At 39.2% G+C, this 23,573-nt stretch overlaps 1 protein-coding gene across 3 annotated transcripts in view; it reads right to left on the reverse strand.

Annotated features, from left to right (window-relative positions):
- The window catches only part of LOC150085430 (mannan-binding lectin serine protease 2-like), a 114,485-nt gene that overhangs the window by 73,230 nt on the left and 17,682 nt on the right, over positions 1 to 23,573 (reverse strand). For 2 of the 3 annotated variants that reach the window (XM_090373233.1, XM_090373231.1), the window contains exon 2: positions 10,270 to 10,453. In XM_090373233.1, coding sequence (XP_090229359.1) covers positions 10,270 to 10,313 — 44 coding nt within the window. In that variant the 5' untranslated portion in view covers positions 10,314 to 10,453. Of the gene's footprint in view, positions 1 to 10,269; positions 10,510 to 23,573 lie in introns of all 3 variants that reach the window. The other variant, XM_090373232.1, reaches the window with a different exon arrangement.

Consider the following 23,573-nt stretch of genomic DNA (forward strand, 5'->3'; position numbering starts at 1 on the left):
TCAACAGGCAGCAAATAATCTTCGCCAAAAATTTCACCCGCGCAACTGCGGCATTCGCAGGAATTGACGCAATACCGTATTTTATTGTGACGTGCCCATACATTGCCGACCCACCGGTAAGCATTTTCAATAGGCATTCCCTCACGCATCAGACCTTTAGAGAAGACAGACCCCCCCTCCCCAAGCACTTCAGGTCCACATCGTTGACATCGACCTAGCTCCTTCCATTACAGCCTCCACAATGATTATGCATTGGTTAATCTGTCCACTGTAACAAATCTACTGGTGACGTCTAACCTCGCACTCAGAGCTTTCGAAGATAAAACCGAATTAGCCGTTCGAAATGCTGATCCGGAAGCAGCCTTTGACAGCTTTAACGTCAAAGGTACTCTTTGCGCTGCGCTGCCGAATACTTTTTTATACCTTCAGAAAAGGTGGGAAAAAAAATGTCGAAATATTTTTCCGTCTTTATAATATAATATAGATAGAAGTATTTCACCTTAGATAAATCCAAAATGTCATGGACTTCGTGAAATCCCTACGCACATGCATAACTTCATACTTCAGAACAACAAATCAGTCTACATCAGAAAAATACTTCGCGAGCACAGTGATTATATCTCACAGTCCTCCCACAGGATGGGAAAAGCAAGAGTTCGAATCCTTTCAATGGTGCGAAGAATCTTTATGGCCTTTTTCCAGTTTGTAAAAAAAGTCCATTACTTACTTCAGTTAGTCGGTTTCGGGCGAGGGTTGCATGGTTTCTCATCCAGAAAACTGACCCTGGAACACAAAATTACAGACATTACGTATGCCTCATAGCCTTCGTTGCTCTAGTGCTTAACACACACCGAAACAAAAAAATAACTACCGGACATGTAGTATCTTATGTAGGACGGCACCTGAACGTCAGTTCAACTCCACCTTGGCACACTGTGATGAATACAGAACTCTGTAAAAGGCCAGAAGTGTGTGTTGTTTCTGATTATAGTACGGAGTGTGCGAATAAATAACTACCATAAATAGTGTTAAAGTTAAGCGATGAAATACCTAGACAAAATTAAATCCTTAATTACAATGTTTGCTATTCGTGCGATGCGTTTTGTATAGGTTAATATGGAGTTGGGTAACAAAAAAAAATAATAAAAAAATAAATAAATAAAAATAATAATAAATGAAATAAATAAATAAAAAAGAAACATAAAGTAGTTGTTATAGCCTTGCGCAAAGCAAGATAGTCTCCACCCGACATTTTCAAATTGCTCTATGCATTAGGAATTAGCAGAGGGTTTGATTTGTCTACTGTACCAATAAGAAGATACTGCGACACCCAGAGAATAAACGGAGAGATCTATTCCAGACCACCAACGCACATCTAGATTAGAATTCCGCAGTTCATAAAGACTATTACAAATCTAATTCATCACAAACCTCGTGCAAAGAAAAGATGGCAAGAGGAATGGGAATATCATCAAGAACTACGTCAAGGTTAATGAAATCTGACGCTCTCTAGACGTGCCTGACGTCTAGTGAGCGAGTGAAACATTTCCGATTAACAGATGTTAATTTATGCTTTAAAGTTTAAAGGAAAACAGTAGGTTGCAATCAAAGCTACTAATGCACTGGTACGCGAAAAACAGATTTACCGTAGAACATTTTAACAGATTTTACGATCCTCTGCATGAATTGCAAAATCTTCACTTCAAGGATTCAAGTGGAGATTATCATTTTTGGACGGTTAATATATTTTTTCTTCAATTGAAGGAGAAAAAATTAACGGTCAAAATGGTAAAGATTAGGGATTCAGTAGGCTCTCTGTTTTCATTATGATGATGATAATGCTCTATTCCTACGCCAGAGGGCGCAACTAGTGGTGGATTAGTTGTTGTAGCAGGGTTTTTAGGCGCATCAGCAACTCAGGCCATATTGCGCTGTATATAATATGTTTGTAAATTATTATTATTATTATTAATATCAATTTATTTCCAAAGAAATGTTCCGTTACAGCTATCCAGCTAGAGAACACGGGTTACATGATAATAATGAATAAATAAATATTGCCATACTATTTACAATCTATGTACAGAGTACTCAAATGAATTGATACAATACATGGCCTAAAACAGCATCTAACCGCATAAATACATAATCGTAGATACATAAATACAACAATATGGATAATATGCACATCCCAGAAGTTATATCACCTACAGTTTGACCAGGGCATACATATCTGCCAGAGATGCGGATTTGTACGTTTTGTCCTTGCAAAGCTTCTGACAGTCAATGGATAACCTGTTAAATATTTCCATTGAATTAAATGGAAACATGTTATCCAGGGAGGTCATGCTGCGCAGCTTGGATCTGAATGGCAGTGCGCTGGTATGAGATCTATTACGATCTGACAGTCTAGCAATGATATCCCAGATATCAGGAGAGCTTAATTTTCCAGAGAGAAGATGGGCGAAGATCACGAGGTTCCTGGAGATTATATGATACTGCCAAGGTAACATATTTAGATTAGAGAGCATGACAGATTTTGAGATTGTAGGTGGTAGGCATGCGACCTTATTTGGCCATTTTAAAATCCAGTATTCCAGGGATAGGAACCTGGTTTGGTAAGATGGAGGTGCCGAGGACCATATCGTTGAGGCATACAATGAAATTGGGGTTATGCAACGGAGAATATAGTTAGTGATAAGATGTGGGTAATAGAAGTTGGAGATCTCCTGTTTCACTGCCCATATAGCAGCATATGTTTTTTTTTTTTTCCGAGTGGCATTAAAATGAGGCAAGAACATAAGGTCTTTGTCTCAGGTGGGGCCCAAATCTTTATTCTGGGTGACATTTTTAACTAGGGAGTTGCCAATCATGATGTTCACATCGTTTATATTTCTCTTTTTGGTTATAGTAAGTTGAGCAGTTTTTTTCGTTGTTAATGGAAAGCCCAATCGCGTTAAGGTAATTTTCAAGTTGTTGTAACTGTCCGTTGGAGATCGCTGTGGTAGACTGGAGAGACTGGTGGCATTTTGTAACAACAAAGAACTTTATATCATCGGCATACGTGGTAAAGTTAGCATGATTTGCAAGGAATGGTTCTAGCAATGTGGCAGAGAGGACGAGCCCTCTGGAGCAGATAATTTGATGATGATGATTATGATCTCTTATCCATAGGGTCCTGGTCTGTAAGAGCTTCTTAAGTGTGTTCTGTGGTCGATTTGACTAATTCAGCCAAGTTGTGAAAAAGATCGATAAAAATTCCTCAAGTTATCGACGGGATTCGAACTCAGGTCGTTTCCACCCAGTGTGGGGAGGGACGGTGATTATACTAACTTGCTACCCCACGAAGGCAACTAGTAGTGGACTTTCAGAGTGAGGATATTTTCTGAATGGAGTGGTAACAGAATTTTCCAAGGTTGTATCCCATTGGGCATAAATGGGATACTGGGTACTTAGGAAAAATGATCGGTTAAGTGATTTCCCCAAAGGAAACTAAGGCCGTGAGGCGTAACTTTACTGTAAATTGCGCATATATTATGTTCAGTGTGCCTGTTTTGCTGAATGAAAAACATGGCAACTCTCTTCCAAGATAGGCGACCTCCGTCATGGTGCAAAAAAAGCCCATAAAAGTAACGCCCGTCTACATAGAACCTGAATTCCACAAGGTATGGAGAAATATCGATCGTAATCACTGTGCTAGCCGTGAGACCTACATGAATTCTGAACCTGGAAGGGTAGGTTTCAATACCACAAGAACTCTTGAACAGTCAATAACTGCATGAGGGTCGTTTTGCCTGACCATTAGGGATAATCTTATTCCCTACTGAAATCTACAACCACCCCTGCTGGATCCTCGTTTTTAGAAAATCATGAATTGATTTACATAATTCAAGAATAATGCGCTTTATACATAATGTTACATATAATACTGTTGTGCCATAATATATGAACTTCCATACCAAGTTTCGCCGTCTTGCATCAATTTCGCAAAAAAACATTTTTCATCAATACCTTAAACTTTTTTCCACAGTGTATTTACCATAGTTCATAATCTTATCTGATAAAAAGTTTACAATATACATGGGTTAAAGATAGAACAAGACTTAATACGGTAATGCACCCATTTTATGTTTTTATGCTTTAAAAATTAAAAGAAACACGAGAAATATTTCATTTCTCGTTTTAAAGTCAACATCAAATCCCATCACCTGGTGCAATCGGAAAAGTTAGTGCGAGGCAAGTATCATGCTGAGTCTAAATATCTTTATCTGATGGGTGAAACCAGATAGGGTGTGTTGTATGCACGTGGACAGCTGTCTCCGTGTGTGTTAAAGCTATAACACTCCAGGGTAGCAGTATGCTCAAAGCAGCTCACTTATTATCACTGATACCAATCACCAGTTTCAGCTTTGCCCGGAAAACCCTAGAACAGATGTCTATGTAAGGGACAGTGGGAGGGGTGAATTACCAGCGTGTCGAATCCACTGAAAGTAAGCCCGTTTTCGCAGACTGAATACACAAAGGTAGCAACGATAAAAACTGATCGTTTGAGCGATTGTTCAGAAATAGGTATTGCGTGTCTCGTGGCACGCGTTTTATCCTTACATCTACTCGCTATAGGTGTGTGTGTGAGCGAACGTCTCTCTCACGTACGTGAGTTCCATTGTGTAAAAGATGGCACGAATCTTTGCCACTCTAGGTGATTGGTTTGTTAGATGAAATGCATAGTGCGAAGGCATCATGGAACCAACTTATAAAAAGCGAAATGCATCCTCAGATAATGCCCTATACTTGTTACTACGGAATCCTGTGAATATATTTCACAAAAGCTGTAATGAAAAGCCAAAAAAAAAAAAAAAAAAAAGTCCTTCCTTTTGTCAAAAATTCCACTCTTTGTTATTATACAATATATAGAGTTCATTCATTTAATGTAGTTTCGTAGTTCAACGTAGCTCTAAAAATACTGGGAATCTGTCAAAATCCTCATTACCCTACTACTCGTATTGTTCTTATTTTACGTTTCCATTCTATTTTTGAGTTCAGCTTTTTATTTATTTATTTTTTATGTTGTTTCAGGAACATTTGAATTATTTACGCATAATGCGAACTGCGACAGTATTTAATCACTTCGTGATTAAACCCACCAGATTTTCATGAATGGTCTTTTATTTTATATTATTAGCAACTATAACAGGACTTTATGCACCCCGTAGAGGGGAACTACTCTTTTACTTTTAGCGGATATTGTACTGTATATTCAAATTTGCTCGTATAAAGTGGATATCTGCCACAAAAATTAATACCACACTTACTGGCGTTATAGCTCACCTTTTCAGCATATATTTGGCTCTACGTCGCAGTCTTGCAGTATAAACAAAAAATTTAATTCATTCTATTAATAAAAACGCCTAAAATATAGCGCATATTATAAAATAAAAAAAAAAAAAAATGTCCTACTATCATTAGAAAAATGCAATTACAGTACAAGAAATACAACACTTACCAACCAAAAGTTCCAAAGTGAAAGTATCGTAAGTCATCTTACGAATAATTATACAATAAATTACGAATACAGCACCGTATTTATTTAGACACAGGATGAATTTTATTTCTTGCTTAATGCTATATAGCATCCAAAAAAATAAATAAAATACTGTAATTAGAATCCTGTTACAAGAAATAAAAACACCAAACGATCGTCAATTTTCATACAAGCAAAAGTGTCATACGCCCTCTCATGGAATAATTGTGGTACTTGACAACAAATTACTAATATAACAACGTATTTACACAAGATATACGTATTTTCTTTATTTTTTTAACTGAAAATTTAGATTTAATGCAATATAGCATTAAATTGTAAAAAGTGTGTCGTCATACATTTCAAGTAATCCTGTGATTTGTGAATAAAATATAGTAATAAAAACCAAGTACAACTAACAATCATCCGATACCACAATATCTCTGAATAAAAATGGGCGTAGCACAGGTTATCGAAAATATGGGTACATATCATGCGTGAACCGAGAAAATAACAAAAAGAAAACGGATAAGCAAAATCGTACCATGCAGAACCATGTTACGTGCATATTAAGATATAAGGAGAGGTAGGACTGCTTCCAAGAAATAAAATTTCTTTTTTTTTCAGGAAGTAATGCTGAATTTCAAAAGGTAAAAACGGAAAAATTACAACAGGGAAACGTTAGCATTTCGAAGTGGATGAATAGCTATTCCAAGACAAATTCAAACCACAAACCACTGTTTAAAGAATATTTCCACAAGTCTTACAGGTTTTTAGATAATCATGGGAAGGGCATTTCATGCCTCATTAAACATTGCTTTTCAGTGCTGTGACCGTGACAATCGTGCACACTTCCTGGTCTCTTAGAGTGACCACTGTTAGCACTACTAACTTCTCTAATTACTTAATTGCTCAGCAAAATCTAAATTCTCATTTTTTATTCTTACTTGTGGTAGTTATCTAATATAATCACTGGCATGCATGGCTGTCAATTATGACAAATCCCCGTTCCCAAATTACTCTCCGAATTCTCGAAGAGTCGGCACCAGGGGTTTCCTCCATCTCCACTTTGCTTTCATTGTGGATGTAATAGTTCACTGCAAAGGCCAGAGATTTAAAAGTGTATGGATTTTGTAAGTGTAGTGTTATGTATCGTTGTTCATCTGGTCATTTTGCCGCTAGACTCCTGCTGGGGTCCAACGTTGCCCATATTTGGCCTCGTGAAGGCATATCAGGTACACAATAGTTTGAAATTTTACTCTGGCAGGCCCTGCTACCTAGTTTCCTGGGATTTCAGTGGTTAGGGCCATAAAAAAAAAAAAAAAAAACATCGTAGGGATAAACATTGGGTTCTGTAAAGCCTAAAAGTTTGCGTAATTAGTTTAATTTAGACCTTGATAGAGTTTTACAGTGTGGAACATGTGCTGGCGTATAGAAAGACTGGGGGAGAACTGAAGGCTGGGGATGAAAAGCAGAAGTATGGGGATGGGGAGGCGGCGGAGCCGCCTCCCCGTCCCCATGCTTCTGCTTTTCAAATTCTTATATGTTACTATATTGGTTGCAGTGCACAGCTGGTGTGATCCGATCCTTCAGTTTCTGTAATGAAAGCGACAACGAAGGCAATGAAAACTAATATGGTATACCATGCCTATGTCGGCTGTGTGAGCGATCAGACAGGAACTTAGGCCGCCGTAGCCGAGTGGTCATGAGTGCGGGTGCATAAGTACACGTGCCTTGAGTGACCCGGGTTCAAGCCCGTGACTGCTGAATACGGTGCTGTTTCTTGTATTCTCTCTACCTTGTGAACTCCTCTGACCGCGTGGTCGTCCCGGAGTATAAACAGAAACAGAAATTTATTGAAGTAACAACAAAAAACTTTCTACTTAGTATATTCAAATATACGTGGTTCTGATTCCTCTGTAACATCGCCTGTTTTGTCCTCAGCCCACTCTCTAACATCAAATAGTTCCGAGGAATCAAATATTGGTTGAATCAAATTACAAATCATCCATTAACCATCTGTAAATCTATCTTATACATTAACTTAGGTACTATCCTGTGGAATAATTTTCTTAACATTACCATTGGCAGTAAACTTGCACATCCTTTGAAATCATCACTGTTAATTGGACTCTCCTAATGTGCACTATTACATGCCCGGAACATGTGATCAAATCGCATAACCGAACAAACGCTATTCATGCTTAAAATACTTCCATTGTTTGTTCCAGAACTAATTTTCCAAGGCAAATCTTCAACAGAATTCGTCAAAAAAGGGGGGGGGGGCTAAGACTTATTGTAATTCCCCAAGCAAGTTTTAACAACTCACTCCTTTCGCTAGGAGAGTTGACCAGATTGTTATTTATATCTATTATTACCTCATCATAGCCAGTCGATGTACAAGAACAGATGAGCAGCGAGTAGTCATTACATTTTGTTTTAGGCTTATTAAAAGTGCAACCGAGAATCCTTCAAATTATTGTGATACAATTTTATGGCATTCACTAATGCTTTAAACTGTTCAGTAGTTTTTGCAATGCAAGACAATTAATTTCATGTTGGCACGCCTGAATCACATCGCGCAAAATTTCATGAGTAATTGAAGATGATTTTTTGAGACTTTAGTAGATGAACATTATTCAAAATACTTAACACCTTCAGGAAAGTGGGGGTTCTCTCCCTTGCATCACTGCTCACAGTGGAGCCTAACGGATTTGGTAAGAAAATACACTGAAAGGACAAAATTCACGTGATACCTGGTTCCTGGGCAACGCGACGCTGTCACCCCTCTTGCTAGTGGACGAGTCCGCCGCTTGGCAGGTATATACTGCACTCACGTAGACGGTAATTCGATGTCATGTCAGTATGGATAAACGTCGTGAGTTAAACGACTTTCAAAGAGGGATGATAGTGGGTACCCGACGCATGGATCACTATCGCGGAGGCGTACAGAAATTGCACTATTCCCGTTCGACAGTATCAAGAGTGTATCGGGAATACACCATTTCCGGAATAACATCTCACTGTGGACAGTGCTGTGGGCGAAGTAAGGTGGTGGATGAACGTGGCCGTCGACGTCTGTTCGCACTGTTTCAGCCAACCGGAGAGCGACAGTGGCACAAATCACCGCCGACTTCAACGAGGGAGGTGCCAGAAACGTCTCCATCAAGACCATCAGGCATCATTAGCCGCAATAGGTTATGGGAGCCGCCGACCCACCAGAGTCCACCTGCTAACACGACACAGGACCCTACGTCTCCAACTGGGGGAAAGAAAATCGGCACTGGATCTTAGATGATTGGAGACGGGTCTCCTGGTCCGATGAGTCCCGTTTCCAGTTTTTTTCGAGCGGACGGGAGGGTGTGTATCTGGCGGAAATCGCACGAAGCTATGCACCTGTCATGTGAACAAGGAACTGTTCAGGCATGTGGACGGTCGGTAATGGTATGAGACGTGTTCAACTGGCACACCTTGGAACCTCTGGTACATCTAGACGCATCTCTGAACGGTCCAGGTTACGTGTCCATCCTTGCAGACCATCTGCATCCCTTCATGGTCATCGTGCACCCACAGGGCAATAGACTCTTCCAGCAGGACAACGTGCCTCCCCACAAAGCCGTGGTGATAAGAACATGATTCGAAGAGCAATTCGCAGATTTTACTATGATGGAATGGCCTCCCCGTTCACCGGACATGAAAGTTAGACATGTAAGTTAGAGAAATTTTGAAATGCGATAATATTTTCTCAAATGGCTACATTAAAATGCAAACTTTTCTCAATTTTGTCTCTAGTATCCAAAGTACACAAACTGGAAGTATCAAATGGTGTTCTCAGTAATCAATGAACACAGAAGTTCTAATTAATTCAATTTTTCCATCCCCTTGGAATGTATCTTCAGTGCAAAAACTATCCATAAGGATGAAAAGAGATGAAAACAGTACAATATTTTGAATTTCGATGAAAGTCTGAAAATGAATACTGCCATGTGCTAGAAAGTGAACGTAAACAAAACACTTCCTAGCTTAGACGACACAGTTTCATTTTGAGATAAAATCCCTTAAGAGGCAGTAAAAGAGGAAGTAACTTACCGCTCGACTTAACGACCTAAAATACAGTATGTGACCTAACAGAAAGAAGATGATGCACCCAAGAAAGCACACTGACAGAACAGGAAACCTCTTGACTACACTTTACAGCACACACACACACACACACATACAGGGAACCGCCACTTCTTATCACGATCTGTCAGCCGCATCTATTCTGCGGAATCACAGTAAAACGAAGAATAAAAGAGGGTGTGACTGTGAGAAAGGAAATAATAATATTAGACACGTGACACGCTTATCTGGGTGGACCGAAATGTTTGCCACACAACAGACAGAGCAGGCAATTAACTCTCCATTCGTGCAGGTGTGGATAACAATCAAGATGAATCTGGGTCGAGCTTCGCATTTAGATTATGGGTTTCGTTCCTTGGAGTTTTTGTACAAAGTTCCGACGGAAAGAAAATTAACACCTGGAGTGGATCCTAAATCCGGTTTCGATCCAATTAATATGAACTTGCCAAAAATATATATTCTGTAACAATTTTGTCTCCCTCCGGAAGAGGGAATCATATCCAAATCTTAGCGATGGTATTTCTGGAATTTGCGTTAAACTGTTTTAAAAATTAAATAACTCAACGAAAATAAGCATGTAAAAAATAGAATTGCGGGCACGCGCGAAAAGATCAAACACCAATTACCTTTTGTTAACAGACCACCTGATATCTTCCTGGCACGATACCATTTCCGTTTCTCCGTTACCACACGTTACGTTCTCTTGTTTGACCTCAGTTGTGAAATATGCCCTATGGATGGTTAGAATGTTTTTAATGTCACAGTCCAATCTCAGTCCCTGTTGACTGCACACAGCTCGTCTTGTGAGATCTGAAATAATATCAGTAAATCGTTTCATTTCGAATGGGAACTAATTCTTCTGAAAGCTGAAAGGAAAGAGAGATTAGGAATTGAAATACACAGCATAAATCTTTTCTTACAAACATCGCATGTCATGAAAAAAAATATATATTTATATATAAGCAAATCCATATATTGCCTATATTGCAATGCACTTTAATAGTTATATTAATTAACTTCTCCTTCGGGAGCAGCTATTATTTAAAGTGCATAACTTAAAATACATAAATGAATAAAATTTTATTTATTACGCATCAGTTTTTGTTGTTGTTTAAAAGTAGTGAAATTCCTAGGCAACTCCTGGTATCACGAAGTTTGTTCTGTGGCACTAAAACTTTAAAATCAACAGCAAAAATATACATGCGAACAGACACCCAAATGCCTCTTTATATACACTCGTACATCTCGGTTTTATTTAAAGTTAACAGATTTAATTCTAGCTTTTTTTCATGTATGAAAACCTGCGATATGCACGTTCATACAGACATGGACTTTTTTAAGCTTTCAGAGAATACAAGATAGGTTATTAGTGCCAAACTGACTTGGATTTTGTAGTGTAGAATAATAGAGCAAGTCAGCATGATACCATCTTCTTCTCCTGTGCATAGAACAACTTGTGTGTAATAGAGATTGACATCTAATCTCGCTTTCAAAGGAAATTTTTCGAGATGTTTTAAGCACAATCCTGGTTTTAGCCAGCGTCTAGCCTTAGATATATATAACATTCTCAGACTCGTGACAAACAAAAATTTCTTGTTAGGATACTCCCTGTATGCAGCCGAAAAGCATAAGGCCAGATAGGCTAAAGATACTCCACAGTTTATCCACGCCTGGAGTAAAAAGTACATCTGTTCATTCCACAGCATCCTGGGAAGTGAGAGATTCCAGGACACTTCGGAATGAGCTGCCAACAGGAAATAAAAACACTTTATTTTATTACTACGAATAATAACATAAAATACGAATAACTAGACATGCCTTTATATCATTAGCTTAATATAAAAACGTCCCAATAATGCCTTTAAAAAACCTTCTAGTGTACGCTTTCTTTATGAGAAATACAAAAACTAATTTATGATAAGATCATTCATTGATGTGTATCAAAATAATGCTAAGGTTCAATCGAAATATGTAAAATACTCTATGATATTTTAGGGCACAAGATCGGCCCTGATGTTGCAAGTATTAATTTTCTATCGCTTACCCCGGACACGGTCAGTGTTGATGTTTCGAATCTAATAGCCTCATTAATTTCCTTCAAGGTTTGGCAATCATCCAGGTGAAGTGGTGTATTTGAGATCATGACTATACAGAAATGAAACAGCTGGAAAAATAATTCTTCCTGAATTTCTGGACCCTACTTCGTTGCACATACATACACACACATATTAATCTTTACAATCGTTTGTACCATGACATTCTACTATCTGTACTGCATACGTTCACAGCAATTTGCAACTAATTGATCTTTAACTCGAACTGAGCGTCCTTGATTCTGCAGCTAACTGCTTGTACTTACTGTTAATCAACATTCTTTTCTGAGAATGAAATAATGAAGAAATAAAGGATTTTTTTGCACAATATAAACATATGTAAAGAAAAAGAACAAAAACACTGTTCTCTGTGATCATTTGGCCAGAAAACAGAAACTCGTAATGGACAATACCATCTATTTCACCACCTGTATTTCACTGTTGGTGAAGTCATGTACAGGAGGGTCACAGGATAACCACAATATGATTGTTTGGTGTTGCTGATATAAGCATTTTCGTCGTACATCGACAACTGGTCTAAATATGGCTCATTATTAAATTATTAGTCTCTGGAGTTTTTCATATCAGCCGTGAGTTTGTGGAACCAATTGCTCAGATTGTACATCTTTCCCAGTCGACAAGCAACACTTTATGTTCATTATCTTTCCAAGTCAATGCAAAAGTTATTTCATCGCTCACAGTTTTGTTTTTTTACAACATCGCTCAGCTAATACTGGACATGTTTGGCTTGAATTCGACTGAATGGCAGTCAGTCGTCCCTCATGGGCTGCGTCATTAAGTGTTTCATCACCTAATTAAACTTTCAGAACCATGCGTTCGTTCACTGTACCCTCCCCGAATGCCGTGCATATCTTACTGGCAGCTTGGATAGTGTTTGTGCCCATTGTATACTCATAAAGTAAGAATTTCGAATAAATACAATTAGAATAGTAAAATGCTATTCCTACTGTAGTAATGCCATATTTTCATTATTTTACTGAACCGCACTTCACATTTTCTGAGTATCAACTCGCTCGGTCACTTGTACTTTCAATGTGCATCGATAATCTTCATCTACGATGGCTTCCCCATAATTGTTGTCAAAGGTTGTCAAACCTTGAAAAAACTGCACCTAACTTTTGTGATTACCCAATTAAGTAATTTAATAGGTGATTAAATTAATAACTACACTAATTAATACGCCTTATGCATAAAACATTCGCATTTAAAATTTTCCTCTATTTTCTTATGATCCATACGTACTACAAGACCTGCAGATGGAATAATACGAGGTTTGACAATTATGCTCCGGAACTCAGTCTGTTGAACACATAATAAAGTAACACGCAACACACTATGGCATTTCTTCTATGGATCACTGCGTATCGTAAGTCGCTTACACGCAGTCTTATCAGAGCTCTTGCGTTGTTCACGGCATTCTCATTGTGTTAAGTGATGGACCTACGAATTGGAAAATGTTTTTCACTGGTTTACATGATATCTGGATGATCGTGACCATTTGGGATACGGCGATTGATGTGTACATCGAAGAATACTTTAACCCTAGAAACGCTCAAAAAGCTTCACACATTGATTGCATCTCGTCGTTTAATGTCTCTTTGAATGATGGAAGAACAACTTCACATTAACAGGGAAACTATTCAAGTAATTCAAGAAATTTGGGCAAACAGAAGATTCGCGCTAGCAACTGTGCTGCACTGTTTATCTTAATAAAAACCGCTCGGTTAGAAGCATGTGAAGAGTTCATCCCAGTTGCTGGTGACGATCCCTCCTTTCTCAAACCGATCATAACAAGTGACAAATCGTAGTGTTTTGAATACAATCCACAAATAAAGAGAAAAAGGATGGAACAGCGATCAACACGCTCTCTGAGAGGCAAAAACATTCCTGTCAAAAATCAAAACCCAAAGTGACGATGATCACTTTCTTCAATAGAAAGGAACTCCTTCAAAAGGAATTTGTTCCACCAGTAAAGAAGACGAATAAGAGTACAATTCTTGAGTTTTGGCCTTCCTTGGCATAGAGTAGTGTCGTCACCACTCGTTCGGAGTGGTCTGGGTTCGAGTCCCGTCATAGACTGGAGGATTTCTTCAATCTGAAATGTAGTTAGCCGATCTCAAGTGGAAGGAGCAGGGTTCCCCACTTCCCCCGTGAGTTATTCTGGTTTTTTTTTCAGCTCAACAACAAGTAAATCAGCTCTGAACCGCACGCTTGTATAGAAATAATACACAATGGCTTGATATGATCTAAGTCACTGACGCGCCTAAAATCCAGAAAAAAAAAAAAAAAAAAAAACCCTCAAGTTTTGGACCGAAAGAATTCGAGTAAATTCTCAGTGTCAAGAAAAATAAAAATGATTCCTGTTACAGGACAATGTTCAGCCGCATTCTGAGCTCATTATGAAGGAAATTTTGACGAAAGAGTGGGATTGTAGAACTAAAACCCCCTTATTCCTTTATTTACCCCCCCCCCGAACTACTTGTTCTTCAGAATCAAATCCACACTGAAAGGACGACGATTCAATGTATGCAGGACATTGAAAAGAATGTGACAAAGGGATTGGTGGTCATCAGTTCAAATGAGTTAATTTTTTTTTAAATAGCTGTACGAGGGACTACTTCGAAAAAATATTAAAAGCTTTTGTCATCCTAACATCTGGTTTAAACTGGCTCTTTCGAACCTTGTACCTTTTTATACGCATAGAAGAAGATATTAAGGATGTCCTTCCTCTCCTTGTTACAGCTCTGAACTTATATTGAAATAATGATACACAGTGACTTAAAGGGAACACACAATTTTATAAAATTGGCAAGAGGAATTTATCAGTGACCCCAATATCCTCTAACAAGATGTTATTGCCGTTCATTGGTTTGGAAGTTTGCCACCGAACTGTGTGTGTCGTCTGCATCTCATTGATTAATGATGCAAGATGACGATTCAAATACGTTGCAGTAACTAACTTTAGCTAATTCAAATTTGTAGACTATTGCTATAATACAGGGTTATAACGAAAGATAAAACACTTTAAGTAAATTATTATGAGTAAACTGAACAAAATATAACAACCAAATTTACAATACTTGAAAGGATAACTTCAAGGAAAAAGAAGCTTTTCCCCCCTCCTAGCGTATGATTGTATACTATCAAAATGGAAATCCATTGATGCAGGTTTATGTTCGAAGCGCTCCTTGTGGTGGCTTCAGAAACTTCATATGCTCATACTATAGGTTAGGGAAAAAAAAAACTTTTTTGTAGTTGCCCTTTCAGGAAAAGTGCATTTGGTTTTTATATTTCGTTCAGTATATTCATAACATTTCTAAAGGGTTCACTTCTGTAATAATTCTGTATTTAACTAAAAGAGTTTAGAGCTGAAAGCTTCTCAGACTACGGTACTTCTAGCTCTAAACCCTTTTTAGTACGTTACTGTCGCACACCAACTGGCATCTCTCATATTGTGAAGTTAAACTTTATAACTGGGTTGTCACTCACTATAACACTGGGGTACCTGTTCACCCACCGAAGAGAGGCCAATAAGCCTCGATACGGTGAGACCTGCGGCAGCTTGATGCTATTCAAGTTACCAAGAATAGTTAACAATAATCTTCCCTAATGGGGAAGAGTTGTCTATTCGAGGGATTTATGAGTGAGGAGTAACTGTCTCTTTCGATGGCATTTCTTCTTCCTCTTCTACTATCACTTTCCTCCACCTTTTTGCTTTCCCAAGTTTAATAGGGACAGATATGTGAATAACACAGTTTTTTTTATCCTATACCATTTTACAAACGGTGCCGTGTGGATGGTGGTATCCACCTAGAACAAGTAACAATAGACCTCTGGGAAGCGTTGCTTATTCGATGTAGTGTAATAACAGGCAACTCGTTGTGAAAGCGTTCACAACATGAGATGTAACAAGAACGATGCCATATCGCCTACTTTGGTGATTTATTTCGAACTAAAACGATGCTTTGCACTTGCTCCATTTGTAAATATGGTTATATGGCGACTTTTCATTTAATGTAATTAACCTAAAGAAATTATCTTCTTCATTCACAGACATACCCCGTCTCCCCAAGGCTATTGTCCACCAGCCAATGTAAAACCCCTGGCATTGCTGCTGTGAAGGGTCTATTGTATATACCACGTTTGTATACAATAAAGATTATATATATATATATATATACATAAAGAATATAGCTACACCAAGTGCTTAATATATATTTATGTATATTTTCGTTCAAATTTGGATAATATAAACAGGCATTGTAGATCAAGTTTCCATATTTTAACAAAATTCAATATTAGCAAACTTCCTCTTGATATAAACGAGATACTACTTGATCGACAACTACGCTGAAAAGGACACAATTCATGGGACATCTGGTTCCTGGGAAACCCGACGATCTCACCCCTCTCGCTAGTGGACGAACCCACCGCTTGACAGGTATGCGTGAATGTAGATACACTGCATTCACGCAGACGGTAATTCGATGTCAGTATGGATAAACGTCGTGAGTTAACCGACTTTCAAAGAGGGATGATAGTGCGTACACGACTCATTGGTCACTCTATCACGGAAGCGGTACAAAATTTGCACTATCCCCGTTCGGCAGTATCAAGAGTGTATCGGGAATGCACCATTTCCGGAATAACATCTCACTGCGGACAGTGCTGTGGGCAGAGTAAGGTGGTGGATGAACGCAGCCGTCGACGTCTGTTCGCACTGTTTCAGCCAACCGGAGAGCGACAGTGGCATAAATCACCGCCGACTTCAACGAGGGAGGTACCAGAAACGTCTCCACTAAGACCATCAGGCGATCATTAGCCGCAATAGGTTATGGGAGCCGCCGACCCAGCAGAGTCCCATTGCTAACACCACGACACAGGACCCTACGTCTCAACTGGGGGAAAGAAAATCGGCACTGGACCTTGGATGATTGGAGATGGGTCTCCTGGTCCGATGAGTCCCGTTTCCAGTTTTTCTTGTTCCTTGTTCAGGCATGTGGACGGTCGGTAATGGTCTGAGACGTGTTCAACTGGCACATCTTGGGACCTCTGGTACGCCTAGACGCATCTCTGAACGGTCTAGATTACGTGTCGATCCTTTCAGATCATCGGTATCCCTTCATGATCATCGTGCACCCACAGGGCAATGGACTCTTACAGCAGGGCAATGCACCTCTCCACACAGCCGTGGTGACTAGAACATGGTTCGAAGAGCATGCCCCAGATTTTACTACCATGGAATGGCTTCCCCGTTCACCTGACACGAACCCTGTGGAAAGGTCCATTTGAGCTTTGGATCCTCCACCCAGGAATGCGACGGAATTATGGACAGCAAGCATGGATGGAAATAACTGTGGAACGCTTTCGTGAACTAATGGACGCAATGCCTCGCCGTGTGATTGCCCTTATCCGGGCGAAAGGTGGGCCAACCCATTACTAGGTAGGTATCTCATAATTTCTGTCCACTCAGTGTACTAAGTTAATGAAACATAAGCAGATGTTCGAGGAGGGAACAGAGTTAGATGCCGTTATTTGGATCATCAATAGCCAGAAGAAATCATAAAATTTAGCGACAAAATTTTATAAAATTCAATAAAATTGATAATTTATACTATGAGTCTTCCACCGTTTTGCTTTCCTAAATATAATAAGGACTGATAGGTGGATAATACAGTTTTTTTATTCCATACCATGTTACACACCTTTCCACATTTAGAAGGGAGGGGCTGCATTATCCTGTTGCAGTGGAAGTGTGCTACTGCAACAGGATCTAGATAATTTGGGCAGATGGGCTAAGAAGTGGCAACTGAAGTTCAACCTTGACAAATGCAAAGTACTGCATATGGGTAGAAGTAACCCCAGAGAAACGTACCAACTGTGTGGTACTACACTTAAGGTGGTAGAAAATGAAAAAGACCTGGGAGTAATTGTGCAGTCAGATATGAAGTTTTCTGAGCAGTGCAGACAGGCTGCTAGGGCGGGTCATGGGGTTTTGTCAATGATATATAGGAATTTTGCTAGCAGGGAAAAGGAGGTGATTGTCCCTCTGTATAAGGCAATGGTCAGGCCACGCCTTGAGTACTGCGTACAGGTCTGGAGGCCTCATTTTAGGAAGGATGTAGATTTACTTGAGCGTGTACAGAGAAGGACAACAAGATTAGTGAGGGGAATGAAGGGATCCTCTTATCAAGAGAGGCTTAAGTTCTGCAAATTGCAGTGGCTGGAGACTAGGCACCTGCGCGGTGATCTGATTGAGGTCTATAAGGCCTTGAATGGGTTGAGCACGCTGAATTCTGATGGGATCCTTCCACTTGTTCAGATTACCAACCTACGGGGACATAAGTTCAAATTAAGAAAGGACAGATGTAGATTAGATGTGCGGAAATTTGCCTTTAGCCAGCGGGTGGTTAATTGCTGGAACAAACTTCCATCTGTCGTTGTGGAAGTTGATAGGTTAAATAAATTTAAGGAGGAACTGGACAGGCAATTGGAGGGTATGGTGTGATTTTTTTTTTTTTTTTTTTTTTGGCTGATGCTGCATAAGCTCCTACACTTGCTTTCTTGCATCATGTGCCACTACTAGTACTACTACTACTACTTAAGTTTTGACAATCAGTGAAATTTATATTCTATAATTTTATTTCACGTCTTGCTTGTACAAAAAAAAAAAAAAAAAAATATGATATTAGGGTCCCCTGTAAATGATTATATCTACCCATATATTTATTTTGTCTGTAAATTGCGTGTGTTCTCTGGTCGATTTGCCTGTTTGCTGGAAGAAAAAAAATCCCAGTTTCTGGAGGGGGGGGAACCTCGCTATCTACGTCTGAGACCAACTAACTCAGTCACGGAGCGAAAAAAGCCCACAAAAGAAAATGAAACGTATGCGTGCGTATATGTTGAATTCAGCTATGTGTATCTAGGGCCGTGTTAACATGGAGACCTGGAAGCTGTCGCATCCAAGAAGAACCCATTCTCAGCGGCTGCAGAATGAACACAGACTATGTTTAGGAGAGAGGGAAATAATCTAAAAATAAATACTGAAACCTTTCCACATTTGGAAGGGAGGGGTTGCATAATCTTGTCTACATTCAGGCACTTAAAAAGTCTTGACACGGCCCTCTGTGTACCTACATTACACCTCACGAAGACCACTTACCACTTTTTCCACAACCTGCTATTTTGTGTACTTTATTCTAAGGAAGTAAAATACGAGACATTTCTGACCAAAGTCGACTGTGTGTGCTAAAAAACCGAATACGCGAAGACACCAAACCAGTTCTCCACCAACGCACAATTACTACACGGAAGTGAACAGCTAGTATCTACATAATCAAGGTCGGCAATGTTGGCCTCGCTCGAAGGTGATGGGGGGAGGGGAGTTACGAAAGTGAACACGCTCCACGTTACGTGAAGCTGACAGCGTTGACAGCACAAACTAGCGGGAAAGTGACGTGCAAAATGAGAATATTAATATTACTGTATAATGCCTCCACAATTTAACAGGGGTGAAGGGTGCGAAGTCAATAGCTCCACCCAACAGTGACGCATCAGAAGGCAGGTCACGTGGACAGGGGTGGCGAGGACTTCGAAATTACTTCAACTTTTCCAAGGCGTTTTGATGCTTTAAAAGATGTCCTTGAAAATGCCTCTGATCCTGTTGTACATATTTTCACGGTAATTAATCTGTTACAGAGTGGGGGGCGGTAGGGAAAGTAGCGGTAATTGCGTGTATAGCTACTTCGAGGATGAGGATAACGTGTAAGATATCACGGTTAAAATTTAGAATCAGGGGCTCACATGTGGTGAGTATGGGCTTGGCACACCCAGGGTCCTGAGCTGGATATCATCATTCTTCTTTTTCTTGGTGATTATCTTCTAGTTTTCTCTCTCTCTCTTAGGGTAATTCAGAATTTTTATTTATTTATTATTATTTTTTTTTTGGCTGGTGTAATATAAGCCTCAGGCTTCCTTGCGTCATGTGGCTAATAATAATAATATGAGGCTCAATCCCATGGATCTTTGAGACTACAATGATGGGCAGGTTCACTGTGATTTTAAGATCTAGTCTTTTGAGCAATTTTCCGTTTTTTTTCGTTGAATGCGCGAAAGGTTAATGATTAACCGATATTGCGTTAATTGGGAATTATGCGTTCATTTATGATCAGTGGAACGCATGTTGCGCGATCGAAGCGTGCTCTGTCACCAAAAAAATAAAATAAAATAAATAATAATAATAAATAAATAAAAATCTATTATCGAATTGGAATATATCGGCTGCCATATTCTACTTTTGGGAAATTTGAAGAAATAAAAAATTTAATTCTGAAAAAAAAAATCTAAATTCAATTTATTTTTAATTTACAATTTTTCTTTTCGGCTTCCCTAGTGTGACTAGGGTATATCCTACTTATCCTCACCTCCTCGCAAACTAGATCCAGCATACATGTTTGAGCCCCCTCTTCCCAGTCTCATCGTAGACAACTTCCACGGAAAATCTGAAATCCAGTTGTTTCTCGTGAAAGAATTGGGTTGTTTGAGGTAAGTGCCCAGAACAATTAAGGCCATGAGGTTTCAGTATACTGTCTTTAAATTATATGTATTCCAGGCCAACGTGCACGAATGCCAGAGGAAAAAGCAAAGTTTCCGAGACAGAAAAAAAAAAAAAAAAAACGCCCACACCACTTCCCAAGGGGCAATGCCCACCTGGCATCCTATAAATTAGAAATTATTTTGAAAATGGGAGCGTCAGCAGCTCTGTGTTTATGGGCAATTTACTTTAACTGCGACTTTTCATAACCCACACACTCGGAAAATTTGTTTCCATTTAGCCTCCTACCCTCAGGCTGTAGAACGTTGTGTTTAACACAAACGAATTGTCTTCAAATACTATTTAACATCTGCCATCGCGTAATTTAAATCGTCCCTGGATTGTCAAGTACTGCGTTTAGAGGTTCTCTCCAGGAGGCGCTACGCATCCCATCAATACAGAAACACAAAACGTTTTGCGGTAATAACCGTCAAAACAGCTGTCAGGGTTGTGACATCGCCTTAAAAATAAATGGAAATTATAGTTCTCGGATGAGGATTGTTTATTTGTAATGCAACGCCGAAACCAACTGTGATAAATTTATTTGCATAACTGTCCTATAAAATATTCCAAAATAGATGATTACCGTACTAATCAACGTGACCAAAATTCATCGAGTAGAAATTTAACCACCAAGGTCACTTTACTGAAAATTCGTTAGAAATTCAAAACAAAGCCATTATAGTTATCTAATAATCACATCCTTGACTGAGTTTCATTTTCGAATCTCATTTACTCCTCATTTGATTATTCATTCATACAGGAGATAAATCCTAGAATGCTTTGACTGCGTATTCTAGGATTTATCTTCTGGAAACCTAAAACCCAAGAATACTCGTAGGTTTATTGTAGGAGAAAACAACTCAGTAGGCCAAAAAGAACAGAAGAACCAAAAAATTGCACAATAATTGAGTATGTATGGGCTAATTAAAACAAGTTTACGGTAATTTTACATTAACATAAAATATTTTTAAAACATCGCCATATTACCCTCTAGCTGCATACACAAAAAAGGTCCATCAAAATGCAGGCCAAGGTAACCCTCAGAGAATGGCGTAATGTGTTTACGGTCAGAAATGGCTACATCACGATCTCGACAGCAGACATCATGAAATGGGAATTTTTTGTTGTCCTGCGCAGTTATCAACCCACAGGTTGAATACATTTAATTGTAGACGACCGAATATCTTCGTCTTCCCCGCAATTAGGCAAAATTCATCTTAGGGGAATGAGGGTGGGATGAGGAGCGTCAGCAGCTCTCGGTGTTCATGGGCTATTCACTTTAACTGCAACGTTCCCGGCCCACACGCTTGAAAAGTTTGCGTCAATTTAACCGCCTAACCCTGAGGCTATGGAATGTTGTGTTTAACACGAACGAATGTAACCACTTTCTGTACCTCAAGCAGGTAAGTTAATCAGATAGTCTTACAGACGTGAGTTCATTATAAGTTCAGTGGGAAAATCACTGCCCCCTCATGAACAGTACCTGACAGTGTGGACAGATTCCTCACACTGCCTGAGTTTCAACACCTCATCTTGTCAGTTATCTCCAACTTCGCGTAGTTCTCAACTGTGTGGCTTGTGCAACTGTCTAGAGAAATAAGAGTTGCTATTTACTGCACTCAAAATAGTGACAAAGAGTGATTACGTCGTATTTAATAACGCTCATGCGTGCAATTCGTTCATTGCAGTAGTTTATGTTTGATGAAAAGCAGACATCTTGGAAGCCGCCATTTCCTAACTAAAACACTGGAGTTGCTCTCGAGATACTTGGTGTAGGAATTTAAGTATGTAGAAAGAGGGAAGGATGTTGCAATCAAAAATAAGATCTCGTGTTTCCTGTTGAAATCAAAACAGCCGTTAATTACAAGCTAGTCGAATTGCAGTCAAAAACGTCAGAAATAAATGACCGAAATTCTATAACAATAAAATTAAACAAAAATATTCAAATTGCAACAGAAATCAATTTAGTGGAACTCGAAAAGAAATAAAATGAAACGCAGATACGATTGACAACACCTTAAGTAGAATTTTCTTTTATAACACATTTACTGTTCAGACAACCCACCTTTTGTTAATATATGTGCACGCAAACTACAAATACGCCCCCTTTTATTGCATCTTTATTTGTTCTAACCGGTTGAACAAACAAACTCTGCAATTATTCCTGATTGCTCACGGCAACAAGTCGCGTGTCCACGCTATGCTAACTAGCAGCAATGGCTGATGTTGAACTATTGTATACCGATTGAGCTGGTCTCTTTTATTCGCTTTTTTGCCCATACTGAACTTTGCACGAACAGTGCCGTTAAGGTTGTAATGGATTTTTTTTTGTTTCGTCGTCAGAATATCAACGGACCGCACCGACCACGTGATAAGGGTGCAGGTTTGTGAACATGCAGTAACTAGCTAACCCGACATCTTCGTTAAGCTTGCAGATTTAAATGGAACTTCTCCACCCTACGACCTCTGAGCTGGAACCGATGACTTCCACGTTTATGGTTTCCTTTCGCACCTTGCTTGCCACTGCAGCAAAAGGGAAAAAAAATGAAACTTACCTGAATGCAGTGCATGCGGATATGGTAACGGCGCGTGACATGCTATAATGAGGCGTATATATAGAACAGGAACATGCCGCATCTCGGTGTCTGGAGTTTTTCCACTTAGCCAAAAAAAAAAGTTAATTATGGGAGCCCGGGGTTAGGAAATGAATGGCTAAAGCTTTGGTTGATCTGGTGTTTTCATTTACGCGTGAACAGCAGATTCAGGGGATCCAGCAGATTACTCCCACCCCACCGAGCATCCAACGTGACAGTATACTGACGTCACGTATCCCGTTTGCAAAGAATAGTTCTCCTCGATGAGGACAAATTTCTAAAGGTTTAACAGTAGCCGAGTTAGTTCATCTCAGGTGACTGTCGGTTGTTTTTTCTCGGATTTTTCATCCTGAAAAATAAGAGAACTAACAGACACGGTATATAAATTCTTCATGGCTTTAATTCCATGTTGCCCAAAGGCAACCCTCTTATCTCATAAAAAACTGAGAGATGCACGTTTTTTTAAAATTAAATGCCTGCTATTTTTCGAAATTTTCGAGTGGGGTTTGTATCCTCCCACATACCTTTCCTCACCAATTTTCTATAAATGACGTCGCAGCAACGTTGTCTCCTAATAGACAATATGATCTATAGCATCTATTATTTATTTATTTATTGTAATTATT

This window comes from Mastigoproctus giganteus, chromosome 5, assembly GCF_048544385.1.
Source record: "Mastigoproctus giganteus isolate SK-2022 chromosome 5, ASM4854438v1, whole genome shotgun sequence".
NCBI classification, from domain to species: domain Eukaryota; kingdom Metazoa; phylum Arthropoda; class Arachnida; order Uropygi; family Thelyphonidae; genus Mastigoproctus; species Mastigoproctus giganteus.